The 22,346-nt window shown below is 46.9% G+C and overlaps 1 protein-coding gene across 7 annotated transcripts; it reads right to left on the minus strand.

Annotated features, from left to right (window-relative positions):
* Positions 1-4,093: 4,093 nt before the first annotated feature.
* Positions 4,094-11,536, minus strand: LOC121000874 (gastrula zinc finger protein XlCGF66.1-like). Of its 7 annotated transcripts, XM_040431627.1 has the most exons (7): positions 11,433-11,536; positions 8,729-8,855; positions 7,489-7,593; positions 7,282-7,405; positions 7,138-7,202; positions 4,394-4,460; positions 4,094-4,149 (listed from the first exon to the last, which is right to left on the minus strand). In XM_040431627.1, the coding sequence occupies exons 2-7, from the start codon at positions 8,804-8,806 to the stop codon at positions 4,100-4,102; spliced, it is 489 nt and encodes a 162-aa protein (XP_040287561.1). In that variant the 5' UTR covers positions 8,807-8,855; positions 11,433-11,536; the 3' UTR covers positions 4,094-4,099. The 7 variants fall into 7 exon arrangements, with proteins under 7 accessions (XP_040287561.1, XP_040287562.1, XP_040287564.1 ...); XM_040431624.1 differs by having other exon boundaries at positions 4,120-4,460; positions 8,729-8,852; positions 11,427-11,514; XM_040431626.1 differs by having other exon boundaries at positions 4,120-4,460; positions 8,729-8,852; positions 11,434-11,507.
* Between the last annotated feature and the right edge of the window lie 10,810 nt (positions 11,537-22,346).

Here is a 22,346-nt window from a genome sequence, read left to right on the forward strand (position 1 = left end):
ACTAGGTTATAGAGTGTAGATGGACTGTTGTGGCAGTCAGAGGAGAATCACACCACGGTCCGCATATCTTTTGGCATTTCTGGGGGCATCCTCTACGGGAGTAAATGATCTTCTCAAAGGGGATGATATTGTTAACAAGGACTTTCCATTGACTAACTGTAGGGGGCCTGTCCGCCATCCATTTAAGAGCAATAGCTTTCCTAGCTAGGAAAAGGACCTCCCTGTTAAAGGTAAGAGTATAGCGAGATCTTGAATCATCATCAATAATTCCCAGAAGGCAAACCTTGGGGCAGACTTCTAAGTTATCTGGAATCAGGGAAGAAATGACATCCACTACCCCCCTCCAGAATGATTGAATGTAACTACAGTCCCACATTAGGTGCCAAAAATCCGCGTTCAACTGTGCACATCTGTGGCATCCAGTGTGTGGCCTCCTACCCATTTTGAAGAGCCTAGTCTGGGTGAGGTAACACCTATGCAATATAAAGAGTTGTATCAGTCTATTAGTGAGGGATGGCAATACAGCTATTGGGGCTTCAAGGGCCTCGCTCCATTCTTCACCCGCCAATGTGGGTATATTCCCTCTCCATTTACATTCCGCACCCAATGGAGAAGCTGAGATTTTGAGGTTGAGCAGATGTGTATAAATGGCGGATATCAGTCCCCTCGGTCCTTGTGTTCTAAAGACCCCAATGAGTGGATACGAAGACACTTGTCTCTTAAGAGCCCGGATCTGAGCCTGAAGGGCATGTCTCAACTGCAGATACCTAAAGAAATGTGGCCTCAAAACTCCCACTTTGGTCTGTAACTGAGAGAAGGAAAACAGAATGCTATTCTCATAAAGATCTTTCAAATAGCAAATGCCGTATCCTTTCCATATCCTCTCCCGTTCACAGTGTAACAGATGTGGAAATAATGGATTATTCCACAGCTGGATATCATCCGGTAGATCATTGTATCGCTGCATTTTTGCAGCTCTCCACACCTGATGTGCCAGTTTATGAATCGGAAGGAGCGAACCTGATACAGATGTCAGGCCTTCTAAGACCGGCCATAGAGTGGAGAGTTGCAAATACTCCTGCAAGTAATATTCTGAATTAGGAAGCCCATCCCGGGTCACCCATGGCACCAAATATCGCGACTGACCAGCAAGAAAATACAAGAATAGGTCCGGTAAGGCCGCCCCACCCTTATCCCAGCTCCTCTGTAGGGATTTAATGGCCAGTTTTCGTCTGTTCCTACCCCATATGAATGTCGCCATGAGAGAGTGCAATTTATCAAAGAATTTACGTGGAATGGGTACGCATGCGTGTTCCAGCAGGTACAAAGCCTTGGGTTGGAGAATCATTTTGATTATATTTATGCGGCCCATGGTGGACAGCGGTAAGGTATTCCAGGACTTAAACTTATCCACAAAGTATGACACCAAGGGACTAGTGTTCAGTTCATGTGAAGTAGCGGGGTCTTTAGTGATGATTACTCCTAAATACTTAAAATGTATCTACTACTATCAAATTCTGATACACTGGTGGCCACTCCGAGGCCCATAGTGGCATAATGGCCGATTTTGCCCAATTTATACATAGACCAGAGAAGACCTCAAACTGCTCAATTAGGGTAATTGCTCTAGGCAAGGTGAGTCCATGTAAAAATGAGGTCGTCAGCACCATAATAATATATTTACCCTTCTGGAATCTGGGCTACTGAGTAGCCAAGAGCGGGGTTATAGAGAGATTAAAAAATTACTTTTAAAAGTGTGGGCCACTACTAGAACATGGCTGAAGATAAAGGGTTCACTCACATTCACGCCTCTTTGGCATAATGTACACCTACAGATGTTAGATGGTATTGCAGTGGACACATTTTGGCAAAAGAACAGGATTTTTTACATCTCACAAGTAGTTAAGGATAGAGAGATTAAGTCATTCACAGAGTTATCACATAACGTAGAAAACCTTTCATGGTTTAGGTACTTTCAGCATTATCTAGTCTGGATTAGGGATCGACCGATATTGATTTTTTAGGGCCGATACCGATAATTTGTCAACTTTCAGGCCGATAGCCGATAATTTATACCGATATTCTGGGTATTTTTATTTTTGAGGAAAAAAAAAAATTCCTACACAAATCTGCTGAAAATTAATGTTTATTGTTAACGTGTATTATTATTTTATTTTTTTTTAAAATCTTTTTCATTTATACTTAATATTTTTGTGTTTTTTTTTTTTTTTTTTTACTAACTTTTAGCCCCCTTAGGGACTAGAACCCTTGTTCCATTCACCCTGATAGATCTCTATCAGGGTGAATAGGATCTCACACTGTCCCTGCTGCTCTGTGCTCTGTGCACACAGCAGCATGGAGCTGACTATGGCAGCCAGGGCTTCAATAGCGTCCTGGCTGCCATGGTAACCGATCGGAGCCCCAGGCTTACACAGCTGGGGCTCCGATCGGAGGAGCAGGGAAGAGGGGATCCTGTGGCCACTGCCACCAATGATTAGAACTGGGGGGGGGGGGGCGCACTGCGCCACCAATGACTAATACTAGGGGGCTTGAGGGGGGGGGCGCACTGCGCCACCAATGTTTTTACTATTGGGGTGGGCGGCGCACTGCTTGAGGGGGGGGGGGGGGGGGCGCACTGCGCCACCAATGAAGATACCTCTCTTTAACATACAGGAGGCGGGAGCTGGCTGCAGAATCACATAGCCGGCTCCCGACCTCTATTTATGAGCGGTAGCTCCGATCCGCGGCACCTAAGAGGTTAACTACCGCGGACCGCAGCTGCCGTTCATAGAGGTCGGGAGCCGGCTATGTGATTCTGCAGCTCCCGCCTCCTGTATTGGAATTAATGAAAGACTCATCTTCATTGGTGGCGCAGCGGCCACAGCCCCTCCCCTCCTCTTGTCTTCCGTCCTGTCATTGGCGGCAGCAGCAGCACAGGGGGAGGAGACACGGCTTCCTTCTCCCCTGTGCTGCGGAGGGAACACAGAACGCGCTGAGAGCAGCGCGTTCTGTGTTCCCATTACGTTATCGGTATATCGGCAAAATAGATGCCGATACCGATAACGTTCAAAATCCTTAATATCGGCCGATAATATCGGCCAAACCGATAATCGGTCGATCCCTAGTCTGGATGATAAATTAATGTTGGATATAGATAGTTCATCTTTTTTAAATGATTGGATAGGGAGGACAACTTTAAGAATGAAGATTTCAAATATATATAAGTTATTACTCAAGGCACGGTTTAGTGATACACAGTCACCAGGACAAAGAGCCTGGGAGATGGATTGTCCGAATATACAATCAGAAGGATGGGGGAATATCCCAGCTAATTTAGGCTCACTATACCAGAATTTTAACCATGTTCTAGTACATTTTAATATCTGCCATAGATTATATGTCACCCCTACATGGCTAAATAAATGTGGGCTGAGAGATTCATCCAAGTGCCCTAGATGTGATATCTTAGGTGCGGACTACCTCCATATGATCTGGACCTGCCCAGGGCTCATAAAATACTGGAATAGTATTAATAACTTTCTTATTTATAAACTTAAAATACGAATACCTTTTGAACCACAAGTGTTCCTGCTTAATGAGTTTTCCACAATAAGCACCCACAAGTATCAAAAGATTCTCTTAGGCAGGATACTGCTGCTGGCTAGAATTTTGGTTAGTCGGACCTGGTTTGCTCGGCACAGTCCAGAATTAAATACATGGATACATTTAGTTAACAAGGTAAAAAACTACGAGCAAATTATGTATAGGCAGAGAGATGTGGATGAGAAGTGGAGTAAGATATGGGGCGGCTGGAAGATCTGACTGATCGACTGATCGTAATGATTTCTAACTATTATTATTATTTTATTTTTTCCCTCCCCTCCCCCCGTGTCTCTGCCCCCTTTTTTTGGGTGGGGGGGGGCAGGGGTGGAGAGGAGGGCGGACGCATCACATGTGGAGTGCCTACTTAAATTTCTTGTTCGTTGTAATATGTTTTGATATATTAATAAAGATAATTAAATATAAAAGCACGGTCCCTAATGTGGGGCCGCGTAAAGTAAGGACAATCCCTGAATTTTCAGGATTTCCCTCTCAGGATTCAAGCTTTCAGGATTTCTGCATCTGGACCTTTCGATACAGAAGAGGGCCCTGGAGAAGAACAATATTTTAACTTAGATAAAGAGGTTCTGGGTCTTCCAGAAATAAATACTTCAGGATCAGGAACCAGCTGTGCTTTGGACAGAATTAAGTAATTTGAATGACACTGGTTGCTTTTAACCATATATTCTTCAAGACGGCCGGAATAAAAGGAAAAGGAGGAAATGAGCATGCTAGGCCCATATTCTATTCCTGAGCACCTCGCCCCTTTTTGCTGGTATCCATAGGGACTTACATTCCAAAGAATCCCTCATTACAGGTTTTCTGGGAAAGTCCACGAAAGTAAAGCCCGTCTTCTCACTCTGGAAGAAGAATTGTTTGGTTTAGGCCGTAAGAATCAATTTCTGGAGAGAACAGACGTGAAACTGGCTCCAAAGAACTGTGGAGATGCAGAAGGTCATTATCCCCAAGATGTCCATAGCTTCCTTTAATAAGCAGTGGCTCTTTCTCCAGAAGACTGATAATAAACCCCTGTATCATCTCATGTTTGAGAATCAGCAGAAATGTTTGTCAAGTAAAATTGTCCAAACTATGGAACTATGATATTTCTTTCTCTGAGGAAGGCCAGGATCTCTATTACCAGGTTTTTGAAAAGTCACTGGGCAGAGGGTGCCCACAGAGAGGGCTCTGAGTGCCGCATCTGGCACCCGTGCCATAGGTTCGCCACCACTGATCTAGGCTGTTCTGACTTTTAGGAAATGTTGGGCGCACTGGTTATGTTAGTGCAGGTAGAGTTACCAAGCTCCGGACAGCCCAGACAGACTACCAGTAGAGAGGATCGTGTGATCTACCGACAAGAATGAGCAGCTCCCATAGTTTTGTTGTCCACCACCTAGACACAGGTGGCCCCTTAATTACACCTTGTCTCTGCCCAGACCTTTTCCAGACATTCAGCAGAAGGAAATCTGACATCATGGCGTCCATTATGTGTCCTGCCATTGACAGTCAGCTACCGTAATCTTCGTTTGCAGGGATGTCCTGATTGGGAAACCTGGACTACTACAGACTGGAACTGTATTGTCCTTAGTGACAATTCTAGGTCCTCTTTGGGTTCCAGTATGGAGGTCTCCTGGTGAGCGCTTCAATCCTTTGCTATGGAGCGACATACTGCCCTAACTGCTGGTGTGATGATCGTGGGAGCCATCGCATACGACAGTCGGTGACCCCTAGAAGTGGTCCGAGGGGCACTAACAGCTCAGCGATATGTGCAGGACATCCTGCCGCCACATGTATTCTTCTCAGCACTTTTCAGCTGGATATGCTCGCCTGCGCACAGCGAGGCTTCCCCTGGAATGTGTCCTCCTGTTTTATTACCTATAAAGCATTTATGGGAACAGCTGCAATGCGAGCTTCAGCAACCTATGAGGTGCAGGATCTACAGGAGCATCAGTAACATCTGTGGGCAAATGTACCCTAGGATACCATACCAAACATGTATGTCTCCTTGCCCAACCGTATCTCATCCATCTTGTATCCGGGCTAGAGGCCGTATCTCATCTTGTATCCAGGCTAGAGGCCGTATCTCATCTTGTATCCAGGCTAGAGGCCGTATCTCATCATGTATCCGGGCTAGAGGCCGTATCTAATATTGTATCTGGGCTAGAGGCCGTATCTCATCATGTATCCGGGCTAGAGGCAGCCTAACAGGGTCCTAAAACCTCCTTGGAATTGGACAATTTTCGCCAATAAATGTCTCCATTTCTGTAATATTGGGATCCCTTACATTTATCATCATTACAGTCACACTGGGAAAGTTTCATCCCAACATCTCCTTCTTGGTGCAGGATTTTTGGTCAATGAGTGCATATACAGATGGGCTCTTACCACTCATGTTCTCATAAAGCTCCTCCCCTTTTCCTCCAGGAGAGTCTCTTGGACGAATACGAGTCCTGAACTTGGGGACTCAAGCCTTCAGATGCTCCACAATGCCTGCCAGGACCTTCTGATGACAAAGCCAGAGCTCAAATAGGGAAGCAACATCCCCGACATCAAACCTGATAGGAAGGGTCCCTTCAGCAGGACATGACCATCCCATACAGCCGATTTGAGAAGGTCTAGAAAGGGTCTGGGATGGGCTAGGGGACCCCTACCATGGAAGGTACTTGCCAGTCTAGACATGGGCTGGAAGGAGAGGAAACCCCCATACAACCCTAACAAAGATCCTACAATTTGATAGAACAGGGAAATTCCACTCAGGAATCCTCTCTGCACCTGTCCTCTGTAGACACAGGAAGAACCCTGGAGGCTGGAGCGGCCTATTGACTTCTCTGTGTTCTAGTCCCTACAGAAGATCAGAAGGACGACCTACATATGGTGCTGTCATGGAGAACGTCCTGGAAACAGTTATCTGGAGTAGTGCATACAACACTTGAAGTGCAGAAATGCAAAAATCGCTGCTCTCCAGTATAAAATTCATCCTTTTTGGCTTCTTTACTCCGTCCTCTGCAGCTCTGGTCTCTTCATTCTCTGTGGGTGGGCAGCAGCTCATCCCATGTGACCATCAAGCACCTGCATCTCCCAGGAGTGCGCTGCAGCCAGCTCTTCCTAAGCCCCCCCCCCCTTTAATTATCATGACAACCACAAATGACCCGACAACAGTCGTCGCCTGAGCCTAATGGCTGCAGGTCTCCCAGAGGCTGGACCTAGATATTAGATGGCGGCTCACAGCCAATAATCTTGTACACATGCATCCTCAGCACGGCCAGACATGCTGCAGGTGGTTTCCGTGGAGGAGATCGGCTTCTACCAGACGCGTCCGGACTCGTTCCTCTCGGAGACATAAACCTATTGGTTCCTTATTCCCACCAGTGGTCTCCATAGTCAGAGACTTGTAGGAAGAAGCAGAGAACATGGAGCGTCTGTGGTCGGCTGTAATCCCGCCATCTCCAGCTCATTACACCAGTATAAACCAGCATAAACCTAGAATAGTACTGGATAAAACAAGGCGTCCTCCTACAGAGGAGGAGACATCTCCATTACCTGACCGTCCTGTGGAAGGAGAGGACGCGGACATCTCTCTGGTGTTGTCCTCTGACTGGATCTCTCTGCAGGAGACACAGAGACTGGACTCAGACTTGACATACAGAGAATTCCAGGACATTTGTATTTAGTCCTGTCCGTTACCTGGAGATGTGAGGGGCTGGTCCTCCTCCATCTTGACCTCCTTGTACAGACCCTTGTGTCCTTCTAAATACTCCCACTCCTCCATGGAGAAATAGACAGCGACATCCTGACACCTTATAGGAACCTGACAACACAATGACACCGTCATCACCCAGACCCCTCCAGTGCTGTGACTGTATAATGTCCCCGCATTCCCGGCGGTGTCACCTCTCCAGTCAGCAGCTCCATCATCTTGTGGACGACTTCTAGGATCTTCTCATTGTTCTTCTCATGTATCAGATTACTAGACGTCTTCTTCACCGTGGAGTAATCCTGTTCATGGAAGACATAATAATAAATGTCACCATGTACATTCCAGAGTCCATCACTTCTACAGCCATGTCCACCTGTAATTACCATAGATAACGATGTAATGTGACATCATCAGAACCTCTCACCTCTCCAGTCACATCACCTGTAATTACCATAGATAATGGTGTAATGTGACATCATCAGAACCTCTCACCTCTCCAGTCACATCCCCTGTAATTACCATAGATAATGGTGTAATGTGACATCATCAGAACCTCTCACCTCTCCAGTCACATCCCCTGTAATTACCATAGATAATGGTGTAATGTGACATCATCAGAACCTCTCACCTCTCCAGTCACATCCCCTGTAATTACCATAGATAATGATGTAATGTGACATCATCAGAACCTCTCACCTCTCCAGTCACATCCTCTGTAATTACCATAGATAACGATGTAATGTGACATCATCAGAACCTCTCACCTCTCCAGTCACATCCCCTGTAATTACCATAGATAATGGTGTAATGTGACATCATCAGAACCTCTCCCCTCTCCAGTCACATGACCTGTAATTACCATAGATAATGGTGTAATGTGACATCATCAGAACCTCTCACCTCTCCAGTTACATCCTCTGTAATTACCATAGATAATGATGTAATGTGACATCATCAGAACCTCTCACCTCTCCAGTCACATCCCCTGTAATTACCATAGATAATGGTGTAATGTGACATCATCAGAACCTCTCACCTCTCCAGTCACATCCCCTGTAATTACCATAGATAATGATGTAATGTGACATCATCAGAACCTCTCACCTCTCCAGTCACATCCCCTGTAATTACCATAGATAATGATGTAATGTGACATCATCAGAACCTCTCACCTCTCCAGTCACATCACCTGTAATTACCATAGATAATGATGTAATGTGACATCATCAGAACCTCTCCAGTCACATCACCTGTAATTACCATAGATAATGATGTAATGTGACATCAGAACCTCTCACCTCTCCAGTCACATCCCCTGTAATTACCATAGATAATGGTGTAATGTGACATCATCAGAACCTCTCACCTCTCCAGTCACATCATCTGTAATTACCATAGATAATGATGTAATGTGACATCATCAGAACCTCTCACCTCTCCAGTAAGCAGGAAGAGTATCTCTAGGGTAAGATCTAATATCCTCTCCGCCATCTTGTCCCCGTCTCCATCCATTATCTGGTACTGATGATGTCATCGGACAATCCTATATCACAGGAACCTGAATGGAAGAAGAGGAGTCAATGTAGAATCCGCATGAAATCCCATAGAAATGCTTATAATGACCGGAGATGATGAGGGACATTTGGGAGAAATCAGAGGAGATGAGGTCTTCTCTCTATTGTCTGGACTGAGGAGTGGAAGATCTCGTCAGGACACTTCCTCCATGTTTGAGGTCACAGCAGTGTAAAGTATGGTGCACCCTCATACTGGCCGCAGTGGTGATACCAGTAATGTAAACCATCATGGCCGCAGTGGTCATGTGACACTTATACTGGTATCACTGCTGGGATACATCCTCATAACATGGACGTCTATGGGAGAGGACGACCACTGCTGGAGACACTGGTGGACGCCTCCCAGGTCCCTCTCCGGCAGAGACTTCAGTGTCCCCGACGTCAGGAGAGCAGCGCATGCGCAGGATGTCAGTGCGGCCTGTGACTGACAGAATACACTGCACTACTGAAGCATCAACTGCCACAATACACTGCACTACTGAAGCATCAACTGCCACAATACACTGCACTACTGAAGCATCGACTGCCACAATACACTGCACTACTGAAGCATCGGCTGCCACAATACACTGCACTACTGAAGCGTCAACTGCCACAATACACTGCACTACTGAAGCATCAACTGCCACAATACACTGCACTACTGAAGCATCAACTGCCACAATACACTGCACTACTGAAGCATCAACTGCCACAATACACTGCACTACTGAAGCATCAACTGCCACAATACACTGCACTACTGAAGCATCAACTGCCCCAATACACTGCACTACTGAAGCATCAACTGCCACAATACACTGCACTACTGAAGCATCAACTGCCACAATACACTGCACTACTGAAGCATCAACTGCCACAATACACTGCACTACTGAAGCATCAACTGCCACAATACACTGCACTACTGAAGCATCAACTGCCACAATACACTGCACTACTGAAGCATCAACTGCCACAATACACTGCACTACTGAAGCGTCAACTGCCACAATACACTGCACTACTGAAGCGTCAACTGCCACAATACACTGCACTACTGAAGCGTCAACTGCAACAATACACTGCACTACTGAAGCGTCAACTGCCACAATACACTGCACTACTGAAGCGTCAACTGCCACAATACACTGCACTACTGAAGCATCAACTGCCACAATACACTGCACTACTGAAGCATCGACTGCCACAATACACTGCACTACTGAAGCATCGACTGCCACAATACACTGCACTACTGAAGCATCAACTGCCACAATACACTGCACTACTGAAGCATCAACTGATACAATACACTGCACTACTGAAGCATCAACTGCCACAATACACTGCACTACTGAAGCGTCAACTGCCACAATACACTGCACTACTGAAGCATCAACTGCCACAATACACTGCACTACTGAAGCATCGACTGCCACAATACACTGCACTACTGAAGCATCGACTGCCACAATACACTGCACTACTGAAGCATCAACTGCCACAATACACTGCACTACTGAAGCATCAACTGATACAATACACTGCACTACTGAAGCATCAACTGCCACAATACACTGCACTACTGAAGCATCGACTGCCACAATACACTGCACTACTGAAGCATCGACTGCCACAATACACTGCACTACTGAAGCATCAACTGCCACAATACACTGCACTACTGAAGCATCAACTGCCACAATACACTGCACTACTGAAGCATCAACTGCCACAATACACTGCACTACTGAAGCATCGACTGCCACAATACACTGCACTACTGAAGCATCAACTGCCACAATACACTGCACTACTGAAGCATCAACTGCCACAATACACTGCACTACTGAAGCATCAACTGCCACAATACACTGCACTACTGAAGCGTCAACTGCCACAATACACTGCACTACTGAAGCGTCAACTGCCACAATACACTGCACTACTGAAGCGTCAACTGCCACAATACACTGCACTACTGAAGCATCGACTGCCACAATACACTGCACTACTGAAGCATCAACTGCCACAATACACTGCACTACTGAAGCGTCAACTGCAACAATACACTGCACTACTGAAGCGTCAACTGCCACAATACACTGCACTACTGAAGCATCAACTGCCACAATACACTGCACTACTGAAGCGTCGACTGCCACAATACACTGCACTACTGAAGCATCGACTGCCACAATACACTGCACTACTGAAGCATCAACTGCCACAATACACTGCACTACTGAAGCGTCAACTGCAACAATACACTGCACTACTGAAGCATCAACTGCCACAATACACTGCACTACTGAAGCGTCAACTGTCACAATACACTGCACTACTGAAGCATCAACTTCCACAATACACTGCACTACTGAAGCGTCAACTGCCACAATACACTGCACTACTGAAGCATCGACTGCCACAATACACTGCACTACTGAAGCATCAGCTGCCACAATACACTGCACTACTGAAGCATCGACTGCCACAATACACTGCACTACTGAAGCATCAGCTGTGACAGACATCACACACTGCACTACTGACTGCGGCCCCCGGCTCCCCGGTACCTGCTCCTCCTCATGCCGGGGCTCTCCCTCCCGCTGTCCGGACATCAGAGCCTCTTTACAGGACGTTTCCAGCAGAACTTCCTCTTTCCCTCAGGATCCTGGAGTTTTCCTCTCTCCCAGCATGCTTTGCGGTGTGACGTCACAGGGCTGGCCCCGCCCGGCACACTGGTCAGTCAGCACTAGCCCCGCCCCCTACACCTCCGGCGGCCATGTTAGTACACCCAGACATGGCTCCTGCTCCTCTCCTCACATCACTGAGGGCCACAGGCGCTTCCCTCACCATCTCCAGAGCCCCAAACACTGGGAGCGGCCAGCACAGCTGTATCTAAGCCTCTCATGTGAGATACAGCCTGCTGAGCCTGGATCACAGCTTCTCTTGTGTGATACTGTCTGCTGAGCTGTGTATCTAATCCTATCCTGTGTGATACTGTCTGCTGAGCTGTGTATCTAATCCTATCCTGTGTGATACTGTCTGCTGAGCTGTGTATCTAATCCTGTCCTGTGTGATACTGCCTGCTGAGCGGTGTATCTAATCCTCTCCTGTGTGATACTCCCTGCTGAGCTGTGTATCTAATCCTCTCCTGTGTGATACTGCCTGCTGAGCTGTGTATCTAATCCTATCCTGTGTGATACTGCCTGCTGAGCGGTGTATCTAAGCCTCAGTTGTGTGATACAGGAGGAACTGGTCACATGGTGCAGTGTCGCTGTCACGTGACCCGGGTGCGACTGCCAAGGGTCGATCTGTTCCGCGCCCTCGATCTCTTGCGCCTCTGCACACCGGCCTCAGATTGCGCCTCGATCACACGCCGCCTCCATCTATGACATTTAAATCAATTCCCCGATTAATTAAGGGCTCCTAGAAAACCCCCCCCCCCCCCCCCCGCAGTCAGGCTCCCAGTGGTACAGGCCGCACTCATGCACTTATAATGGAGGTTACTGGGCTCGTTCAGGGCACAAGGCAAAACCATTAACGAGGTGATTTAATGTACTAAAAAGGTACAGGACTTGCAGGGGCCCACAGAGAATTCATGGGGCCCCCAGAGCTAAACTTTGTACTCGGCCCTCCCTCCCTTCCCACACAAATATAAAGTATAATTTCAGTAATATATATACACACAGTGTTTTTTATTATTTTTTGCTTCTGATTAGAGATGAGCAAATTTCCGCTTATGGGGGGGGGGGGGGTCCTTGGGCACGATGTTCTCTCTATGATATGCAGCAGCAAGCAGAGTTCTTAGGGGGGGGAGTTCTTAGTATGTCCCACCCAAATAACCTCTGGTGGCTGCTGCCATGGAAGGCAGAGTTCCTGCCCTTCCTCCTCCCCCCAGGTCATTAGTCGTTTTCTCGCTCACAACAGCTGACTGCGCAGGCAGAGAGCACAGGCCGCCCTCCCGCTCACTTCTTTCTCCTGCTGCTGGGATGCACTAGCCCAACGGTCCCCAACCGCCGGGCTGCGGCCCGGGACCTGGAAGATGGTTTGCTGGGCTGCGGCAATCATGGCCGTCTTTAACGCGGTACTAATGAAACGCTTCCATTATAGAAGTGCTTCATTAGTACCGGAGGACCAGGAAGGATCTGTACTCACCGCTTACTGGTCCTCGGCTGTCGGCTGTGCAGGGCGCTCTGTGACCTCACACTGTGCGCCACGATACACAGCCGACAGCAGGAAGAAGAGGATCGCGATGGTGAGGAGCGGTGGCATCTAAGAGCAGGAGAGGTAAGTGTTTTATTTTATTTAGTTTTGTTTTTATTTGCGCTGGGGGCTGACATGGAGGGCTGGTAGATGGCTAAAGGTTGGGGGGGTTGATCTGAGGTCTGATTAACATTGGGGTCTTATTGCTGGTCTGACCTAAGGTGTAATGAAAAATATTTTTTTCTTATTGTTCTCCTCTAAAACCTAGGTGCGTCTTATAGGGCGAAATATACAGTACAGTGCAGCACAGACCCGAGTGAGTTTATATAGTGTTATATACAGTTGCAAGAAAAAGTATGTGAACCCTTTGGAATGATCTGGATTTCTGCACAAATTGGTCATAAAATGTGATCTGATCTTCATCTAAGTCACAACAATAGACAATCACAGTCGGCTTAAACTAATAACACACAAAGAGTTAAATGTTACCATGTTTTTATTGAACACACCATGTAAACATTCACAGTGCAGGTGGAAAAAGTATGTGAACCCCTAGACTAATGACATCTCCAAGAGCTAATAGGAGTGAGGTGTCAGCCAACTGGAGTCCGATCAATGAGATGAGATTGGAGGTGTTGGTTACAGCTGCCCTGCCCTATAAAAAACACACACCAGTTCTGGGTTTGCTTTTCACAAGAAGCATTGCCTGATGTGAATGATGCCGCGCACTAAAGAGCTCTCAGAAGACCTACGATTAAGAATTGTTGACTAGCATAAAGCTGGAAAGGGTTATAAAAGTATCTCCAAAAGCCTTGCTGTTCATCAGTCCACAGTAAGACAAATTGTCTATAAATGGAGAAAGTTCAGCACTGCTGCTACTCTCCCTAGGAGTGGCCGTCCTGTAAAGATGACTGCAAGAGCACAGCGCAGACTGCTCACTAAGGTGAAGAAGAATCCTAGAGTGTCAGCTAAAGACTTACAGAAGTCTCTGGCATATGCTAACATCCCTGATAGCGAATCTACGATACGTAAAACACTAAACAAGAATGGATTTCATGGGAGGATACCACAGAGGAAGCCACTGCTGGCCAAAAAAACATTGCTGCACGCTTACAGTTTGCACAAGAGCACCTGGATGTTCCACAGCAGTACTGGCAAAATATTCTGTGGACAGATGAAACCAAAGTTGAGTTGTTTGGAAGAATCTCACAACACTATGTGTGTATCACGACCGGCGTGCCGATCACATACGTGACGCAAAGGGAGGGAAAAGGGAAGGCCCTGTCCAAGGGAGAGGGAAAGGTGGTGACCCTTGAGGCTGGCACCTGACGTCCCTAGACGGGTTTCTCACCCGTACGCCGATCACGTGCCTAAACCCTGGCTTTCCCTAAGATGAGCACTAAGTAGTGAATAGGGGGGTGAGGACACTAGTCCTCACCACTAACACTAAAGGGAAACACCAAGGAGAGGACAGACAATACTGACAAAACATATAATCCCAGGTGGGCGACAACAGCAGACAACAAAAGCACAACAGGGATCCGGAGGGTAACGCTCTGGAACAACAACCAGGAATCACAGCTCCAGTGGGTCAGTATAGAAGTCCAGGCAGGAAGCTCTATATCTGGCAACCAGAGAAGTGGGAGGGAGAATATAAGGAGGTTGGGAGTGACGGACAAGAAGCAGCTGAGGAGAAGAAGCTACGGATCCCTGAGTGGGACAAAAAGGATTGCAAGGCAAACACAGAAAACTATCATTAAGAAGCAGCGCGATCTTTAGACATAGAGCGCGCAGCCACCCGCTGCGACTTCCTGACCCCGGGTATAACGGAGTCAGACGTGGCTCTTGACACCCTCGTGACAGTGTGGAGAAAAAGAGGCACAGCACACTAACCTCAAAACCTCATCCCATCTGTGAAGTATGGTGGTGGGGGCATCATGGTTTGGGGCTGCTTTGCTGCGTCAGGGCCTGGACGGATTGCTATCATCGAAGGAAAAATGAATTCCCAAGTTTATCAAGACATTTTGCAGGAGAACTTAAAGCCATCTGTCCACCAGCTGAAGCTCAACAGAAGATGGGTGTTGTAACAGGACAATGACCCAAAGCATAGAAGTAAATCAACAACAGAATGGCTTAAACAGAAGAAAATCCGCCTTCTGGAGTGGCCCAGTCAGAGTCCTGACCTCAACCCGATGGAGATGCTGTGGCATGACCTCTAGAAAGCGATTCACACCGAATTACTCCTGACCGTTGTGCATGTCTGATCTGCAACTACAGGAAACGTTTGGTGGAAGTTATTGCTGCCAAAGGAGGTTCAACCAGTTATTAAATCCAAGGGTTCACATACTTTTTCCACCTGCACTGTGAATGTTCACATGGTGTGTTCAATAAAAACATGGTAACATTTAACTCTTTGTGTGTTATTAGGTTAAGCAGACTGTGATTGTCTATTGTTGTGACTTAGATGAAGATCAGATCACATTTTATGACCAATTTGTGCAGAAATCCATATTATTCCAAAGTCTGTAGCTAAGGGCCTTGTGGGCTCCTGCTGGGAATGGACCCCCAGTGCCTCTAGCTGCAGGTTCTGTACAAGGCTCTGACCTCACGGGGACAACAAGGTCTACTGACACGGACAGAACAGGACAGACTTTCAGCTCCAGCCTCAGCTTTACCTGACTACAATACGTGGACAAGAGGGATTAACCGAGCTTCATGGAAAAAAGCTCCTAACATCCAGACACAATAATTGAGTTCCTAACATATGCTAAGGAAAGCTATGTAGGAAAGGGTTAAAAACCTAAGCCTGGGCCCTGATGAGCTGCACCTGGCGAGTTGCTAGAGAACCTGGATGGCAGCACACTTGCTCACAACTTCATGAGCAAGGACCCTGAAGGTCCAGAGCAAGGAAACGCAAATATGACAGGTTGCTGTTCAGACTGTGTGTCCATTTTAGGTGGACCTCGGTTAGCTCAGCCACGTCCTAGAGAGGGACCTACTGTTTAGTTAGAGCCTGGACAAGGCTAGGTGTTGTGTTTATGATTTGTGTTTTATGCAACTTGATGAAATAAAACTGGCAGGACACCAGTTAACCTCTTAAGTACACATGACGTACCAGTACGTCATGTGTTGTTTCAATCACCACTGCCCGTCGGCCGTTGATCGGAACAAGGTGCCTGCTCAAATCATTGAGCAGGCACCTAGGCTAAATGCGCGGTTTGCTGTGCTTTCTGCAGTTTCTGATCCGGACCTCAGGGTTCAGAAACTTTAGTATTCCAAAAATATATATTTATCTCCCCCCCTGCACCCCTGAATGATTTTATGCTTGCGGGAGGTGCAAGGGGAAGGGGGGTTGCAGGCGGTGCGGGAGGCGGGATCGCGATCCCCTGCCCGCCTCCTCTTGAATAATCATTGGTGGCCAGTGGGTATTCCAGGGTGTAAGCACATTGCTGACCGCTGTATGGAAGAAGTTAACAGTCAGGTAGCTCCCTCCGTCTCCCATCGGGGGGCTGCTGTGCCTTTGCAGCCCCCAGACAGGATGGTCTCAGAGAGGGAGGGAGCCCCCCTCCTTCCCCTTCTGTTCAGACAAAGTGTAAGTAAAATACAGTACAATACACTACATAGTGTACTGTACTGTATTATACAGACATCAGACCCACTGGATCTTCAAGAACCAAGTGGGTCAGGGTCAAACAAAAGTAAAGGAAAAATCACAAAAATCATTTATCACTGATTAAAAATGAAAAAAAATTCCGGACACGTTTGATATCACCGCGTCCGTAACGACCTGATCTATAAAAAGGTAATGTTACTTTACCCGAACGGTGAACGCCATAAAAAAAAAACTATGAAATTGAAATTTTGCCCACTTTACTTCCCAAAAAAGCTAATAAAAGTGATCAAAAAAGTCGTATGTACGCCAAAATAGTACCAATCAAACCGTCACCTCACCCAGCAAAAAACCCTACCTAAGATAATCGCCCAAAAACTGAAAAAACTATGGCTCTCAGAATATGGAGACACTAAAACTTGATTTTTTTGGTTTCAAAAATGAAATAATTGTGTAAAACGACCACATATAAGGTGTTTCTGTAAAACTACAGAATCAGAGCCATAAATATTGAGTTTTGTTTGGCTGTTAACCCTTGCTTTGTAACTAGAAAAAAAATTATTAAAATGGAAAATCTGCCAAAAAAGTTACATTTTGAAATGGTATCTCTATTTTTCATTAAATCTTGTGGAACACCTAAAGGGTTAACAAAGTTTGTAAAATCAGTTTTGAATACCTTGAGGGGTGTAGTTTCTTAGATGGGGTCACTTTATGGAGTTTCTACTCTAGGGGTGCATCAGGGGGGCTTCAAATGGGACATGGTGTCAAAAAAACTAGTCCAGCAAAATCTGCCTTCCAAAAACCACACGGCGCACCTTTCCCTCTACACCCTACTGTGTGCTCGTACAGTAGTTTACGACCACATATGGGGTGTTTCTGCAAACTACAGAATCGGGGCAATAAATATAGCATTTTGTTTGGCTGTTAACCCTTGCTTTGTTACTGGAAAAAATGGATTAAAATGGAAAATTTTATCACCATTTGCCATTAACTCTTGTTGAACACCTAAAGGGTTAACGACGTTTGTAAAATCAGTTTTAAATACCTTGAGGGGTGTAGTTTCTAGAATAGGGTCATTTTTGGGTGGTTTCTATTATGTAAGCCTCACAAACCGACTTCAGACCTGAACTGGTCCCTAAAAAGTGGGTTTTTGAAAATTTCTGAAAAATTTCAAGATTTGCTTCTAAACTTCTAAGCCTTATAACATCCACCAAAAATAAAATATCATTCCCCAAATTGATCCAAACATGAAGTAGACATATGTGGAATATAAATTAATAACTATTTTTGGAGGTATTACTATGTATTATATAAGTAGAGAAATTGAAACTTGGAAATTTGCAATTTTTTTGGTAAGTTTTGTATTTTTTAATAAATAAAAATGTATTTTTTTTACTTCAATTTACCAGTTTCATGAAGTACAATATGTGACGAAAAAACAATATCAGAATGGCCTGGATAAGTCAAAGCGTTTTAAGGTTATCAGCACTTAAAGTGACACTGGTCAGATTTGCAGCAGCCTGAGCAGCCACTCTGAAGCCCTAATGGAGGCCTACTGAGGAACCAAGCCCGACTGATATCTCTTTACTGGACAAGGCAGTAGATGTCTGGTTGTGTAGAGTGGAAGCAGCAACAGTTTGGAACATGATGGACAAGGGAGGACATGTGGGGGGAGTAGAAGTGGCAGCAGCACAGTATGGAACCTGACGGACAAGACTGGAGATGCGCAGCTGTGTGGCTGTTACTACAGGCCGGACGGCTGGTGCTGACAGTGCTGCTGCTACCTCCACTACAGCCACCCACATTCTCACTGGTGACTGACATGGTACGGGTGCTTCCTCTTACATTACCCCATCCACTGAACTCTGTCTTTCTTTTTAGGAACGGAGGCACCATTGCACCTTTACTGGGTATTCTAACCACAAGGCCCACAGCTGACTGCCAGACGTTAGAGGAGATCTCCTGCCTGTACAAGTTATTCCTTCCTCATCCATTGGCCAGAGCTCTATTTCGGGACTCTTTAGCATGCCAGAAAACGTAACCATCTGCCAATGTACGGCCTACCGCCCACCCAAAACCTCAGTCTCAACTACTTTCTGGACCGAGGAGCCGGAAGTGGCCGTACAGCGCTGAGATGCCTATAGGTCCAGTGCTCTCCTAATTCAGCTAACCCTTTCCTCTGGTACCAGCTGAATGAGTGGAAGGACTGGGGACTGTAGAGGAGATGGCACCTTTCCTCCACTCTGGGAACGCCGCCTCTTCGCTTCTCTCTGCAATCTGCACCGCTCTTCTGTGTGGCTACTAGCTGTTTTACCTGGGAGCTGAATGAAGCCGCGGTTGCTGCACTGTTCGGAGGGCGGTCAGGTGTAGGAGCCTTGGTGGCGGCCATTGTAGCTGTGTCAGCAGAAAACATCCACTACCTGCTGCTGTGTGATCTGCTCTACCACTGCAAGTCCTGCCGCTGAGTCATCTTTCCCATCTGCTGCTTGGGGCCCACATGACTGCCCAAACCAGGCACACACTGCTTCTGAGCACCAGGAGTTGCATAAGGTACATTTTCCGGAAAAAGGGGAGAGGTGAAGGGGCAGTGGACTATTTTTGATGAGCACAGATATTTATCTCAAGTGGAGAAGCCAGAGCCACCCTTTGCCTTCTTTGAAACGATCCACAGTTTAACGAGTCCTGACACAATTTTTGTTTCTTTCTTCTCTTCAAACTGAGCAGAAGAAGGTCTGCACCTTTTTACAGCTGACTGATTGCAAGAACCGAAGACTAAGTTTGTTGTTCTGTCAAAAAGCCGTCTACTCTGCTTGGTTTAATACGGTTGATCATGCTGACAGAGCCTCATTAACAAGAGTCGCCCCGGGTGCCGACTCTCTGGGGTTGCCAGAAGCAATGAGCGCTTCCATCAATACAGACAGAAGCACTCATTGCTGGAGTATAGGGAGCTGGGTCCTGTCACTCACCGTGCAGCTCCCCGCACTCCTCCCCTCCTTCAGGCCAGCGGCACACAGAATGGTGAAGCAGGAAGACTTCTCCCCGCTCCACCATTCAGCCTGCAGGCACAGATCACGCTGCCGGCCTGTGTGGGTGGGGCCTGCAGCCCGGAAATCTGCATAATCTCCGCCCACACTGTGCTGCAAAGCGATCTGTGCCTGAAGGGAAGAGAGGTATGTGAGCTTAAGGAACAGGACAAGGTGAGTATTTTTTTTATTACAGAGGGCATTACTAGTATGGAAGGGGGCACAGAGGGCATTACTACTATGGAAGGGGACACAGGGCATTACTACTATTGAGGGGGGCACAGAGGGCATTACTACTATGGAGGGGGGCACAGAGGACTATTACTAAGGAAGGAGGGGCAGAGGATTTTATTACTATAGAGGGGGCGCAGAGGGCATTACTAATGTGAAGGGATACAGAGTCAAAGAGCATTATTACTGTAAAGGGGGAACAGTGGGCATTATTACTGTGAAGGGGCACAGTCGGCATTATTATTATTATTATTATTATTATTTATTATTAAAGCGCCATTCATTCCATAGCGCTGTACATATGATGAGCGGTGCACATACATAATACAGACAATTGCACTAATCATAAACAAGACAAGTTACAAACTGGTACAGAAGGAGAGAGGGCCCTGCCCGTGAGGGCTTACAATCTATATGGTATGGGTGAAGGACACAGTAGGTGCGAGTTAAGTTGGTCATGGCGGTATAGAGGCAGCGGGGTCACTGGTTGTAGGCTTGTCTGAAGAGGTGGGTTTTCAGGTTTCTTTTGAAGGATTCCAATGTAGGTGAGAGTCTGATATGTTGGGGTAGCGAGTTCCAGAGTATGGGGGATGCACGGGAGAAATCTTGGAGTCGATTGTGGGAAGAGGCAATAAGAGGAGAGGAGAGAAGGAGGTCTTGTGAGGATCGAAGAGTGCGTGTGGGGATGTATCTGGAAAGTAGCTCCGAGATGTAGGGAGGGGACAGGTTATGGACGGCCTTGTATGTATTTGTTAGTACTTTGAAGTGAATTCGCTGGGCAATGGGGAGCCAGTGAAGGGATTGGCAGAGGGGAGAGGCAGAGGAGTAATAGGGGGAGAGGTGGATTAGTCGGGCAGCAGAGTTGAGGATAGATTGGAGGGGTGCGAGAGTGCTAGATGGAAGGCCACAGAGGAGAATGTTGCAGTAGTCTAGGCGAGAGATAATGAGGGCATGTACAAGAATTTTCACAGATTCAAAGTTAAGGAAAGCACGGATGCGGGAGATGTTTTTGAGTTGGAGGCGGCAGGTGGTGGAAAGAGCTTGGATTTGCGGTCGGAAGGAAAGTGCAGAATCCAAGGTCACTCCAAGGCAGCGGACTTTGTTGACCGGGGAGAGTGTGCAGCCATTGATCATGATAGATAGGTCTGTTGAGGGGGTTGAACAAGATGGGGGAAAGATTATGAATTCTGTCTTATCCATGTTAAGTTTTAGAAAGCGAGAGGCGAAGAAGGATGATATAGAAGATAGACATTGTGGGATTCTTGATAGTAAGGTGGTGATTTCTGGACCAGAGAGGTAGATTTGAGTGTCGTCAGCGTAGGAGTGATACTGAAAGCCATGGGACTCTATGAGCTGTCCCAGGCCAAAGGTGTAGATAGAGAAGAGCAGGGGTCCTAGGACAGAGCCTTGCGGGACACCAACAGAGAGGGAATGAGACAAGGAGGTGGTGCGAGAGTGGGAGACGCTAAACGTCCGGTCTGTGAGGTATGATGTGATCCAGAAGAGGGCCAGGTCGGTGATGCCGAGAGATGAGAGAGTTTGCAACAGAAGGGAGTGGTCAACAGTGTCAAAGGCAGAGGACAGGTCAAGGAGAAGGAGGACAGAGTATTGTTTCTTGGTTTTGGCTGTCAGTAGGTCATTGGTGACTTTGGTAAGGGCAGTCTCGGTCGAGTGGTGGGGTCGGAAGCCAGATTATAGGCGGTCAAAGAGGGAGCAGGAGGAGAGGTGGGAGGACAGTTCTGAATGGACATGTTGTTCAAGTAGCTTTGAGGCATACGGAAGAAGTGATATGGGGCGATAACTGGACAAGGAAGATGGGTCAAGTGAAGGCTTTTTGAGGATGGGTGTAATGGTAGCATGTTTAAAAGCAGAGGGGAAGACACCAGAGTTTAGTGATAGGTTGAAGAGATGAGTTAGGGCTGGGATAAACACTGTGGTGAGGTTAGGGATGAGGTGGGATGGGATTGGGTCAAGTGCACAGGTGGTCAGATGAGATTTGGAGAGTAGAGTGGAGAGTTTTTCTTCTGTAATGGTGGAGAAGCGGGTTTTGGGAGAAGGGGACCGAGCCGTTGTGTAGAGGGTCTGTGGGGACTGTGTGGTGAAGCTTTCTCTGATGTTGACTATCTTTTGTTTGAAATATTTGGCAAAGTCCTCAGCTGAGAAGAGAGGAGAGGGTGGGGGCGCTGGGGGGCGGAGAAGGGAGTTAAAAGTGCTAAAAAGTTGTTTAGGGCTGTGTGACTGTGAAGGGGCACAGTGGGCATTATTACTATGACGGGGCACAGTGGGCATTATTACTATGAAGGGGGCACAATGGGGATTATTACTGTGAAGGAGGCACAGAGGGCATAACTACTGTGAGGGGGCACACATCTGTACAAACCTATTGTGAAGGTTGTACAGTGAGAGCAATACTACTGTAAGGG

This window comes from Bufo bufo, chromosome 5, assembly GCF_905171765.1.
Source record: "Bufo bufo chromosome 5, aBufBuf1.1, whole genome shotgun sequence".
Classification (NCBI taxonomy): Eukaryota; Metazoa; Chordata; class Amphibia; order Anura; family Bufonidae; genus Bufo; species Bufo bufo.

Coding starts and splice junctions, on each gene's coding strand:
- LOC121000874 (XM_040431624.1), bottom strand. CDS start 8,806: ATGGATGGAGACGGGGACAAGATGGCGGAGAGGATATTAGATCTTACC. Junction 7,203..7,281: donor CCAGCCCCTCACATCTCCAG/GTAACGGACAGG, acceptor TGTCTCCTGCAG/AGAGATCCAGTCAGAGGACA. Junction 4,461..7,137: donor TCCTTCCACAGGACGGTCAG/GTAATGGAGATG, acceptor TTCTTCTTCCAG/AGTGAGAAGACGGGCTTTAC.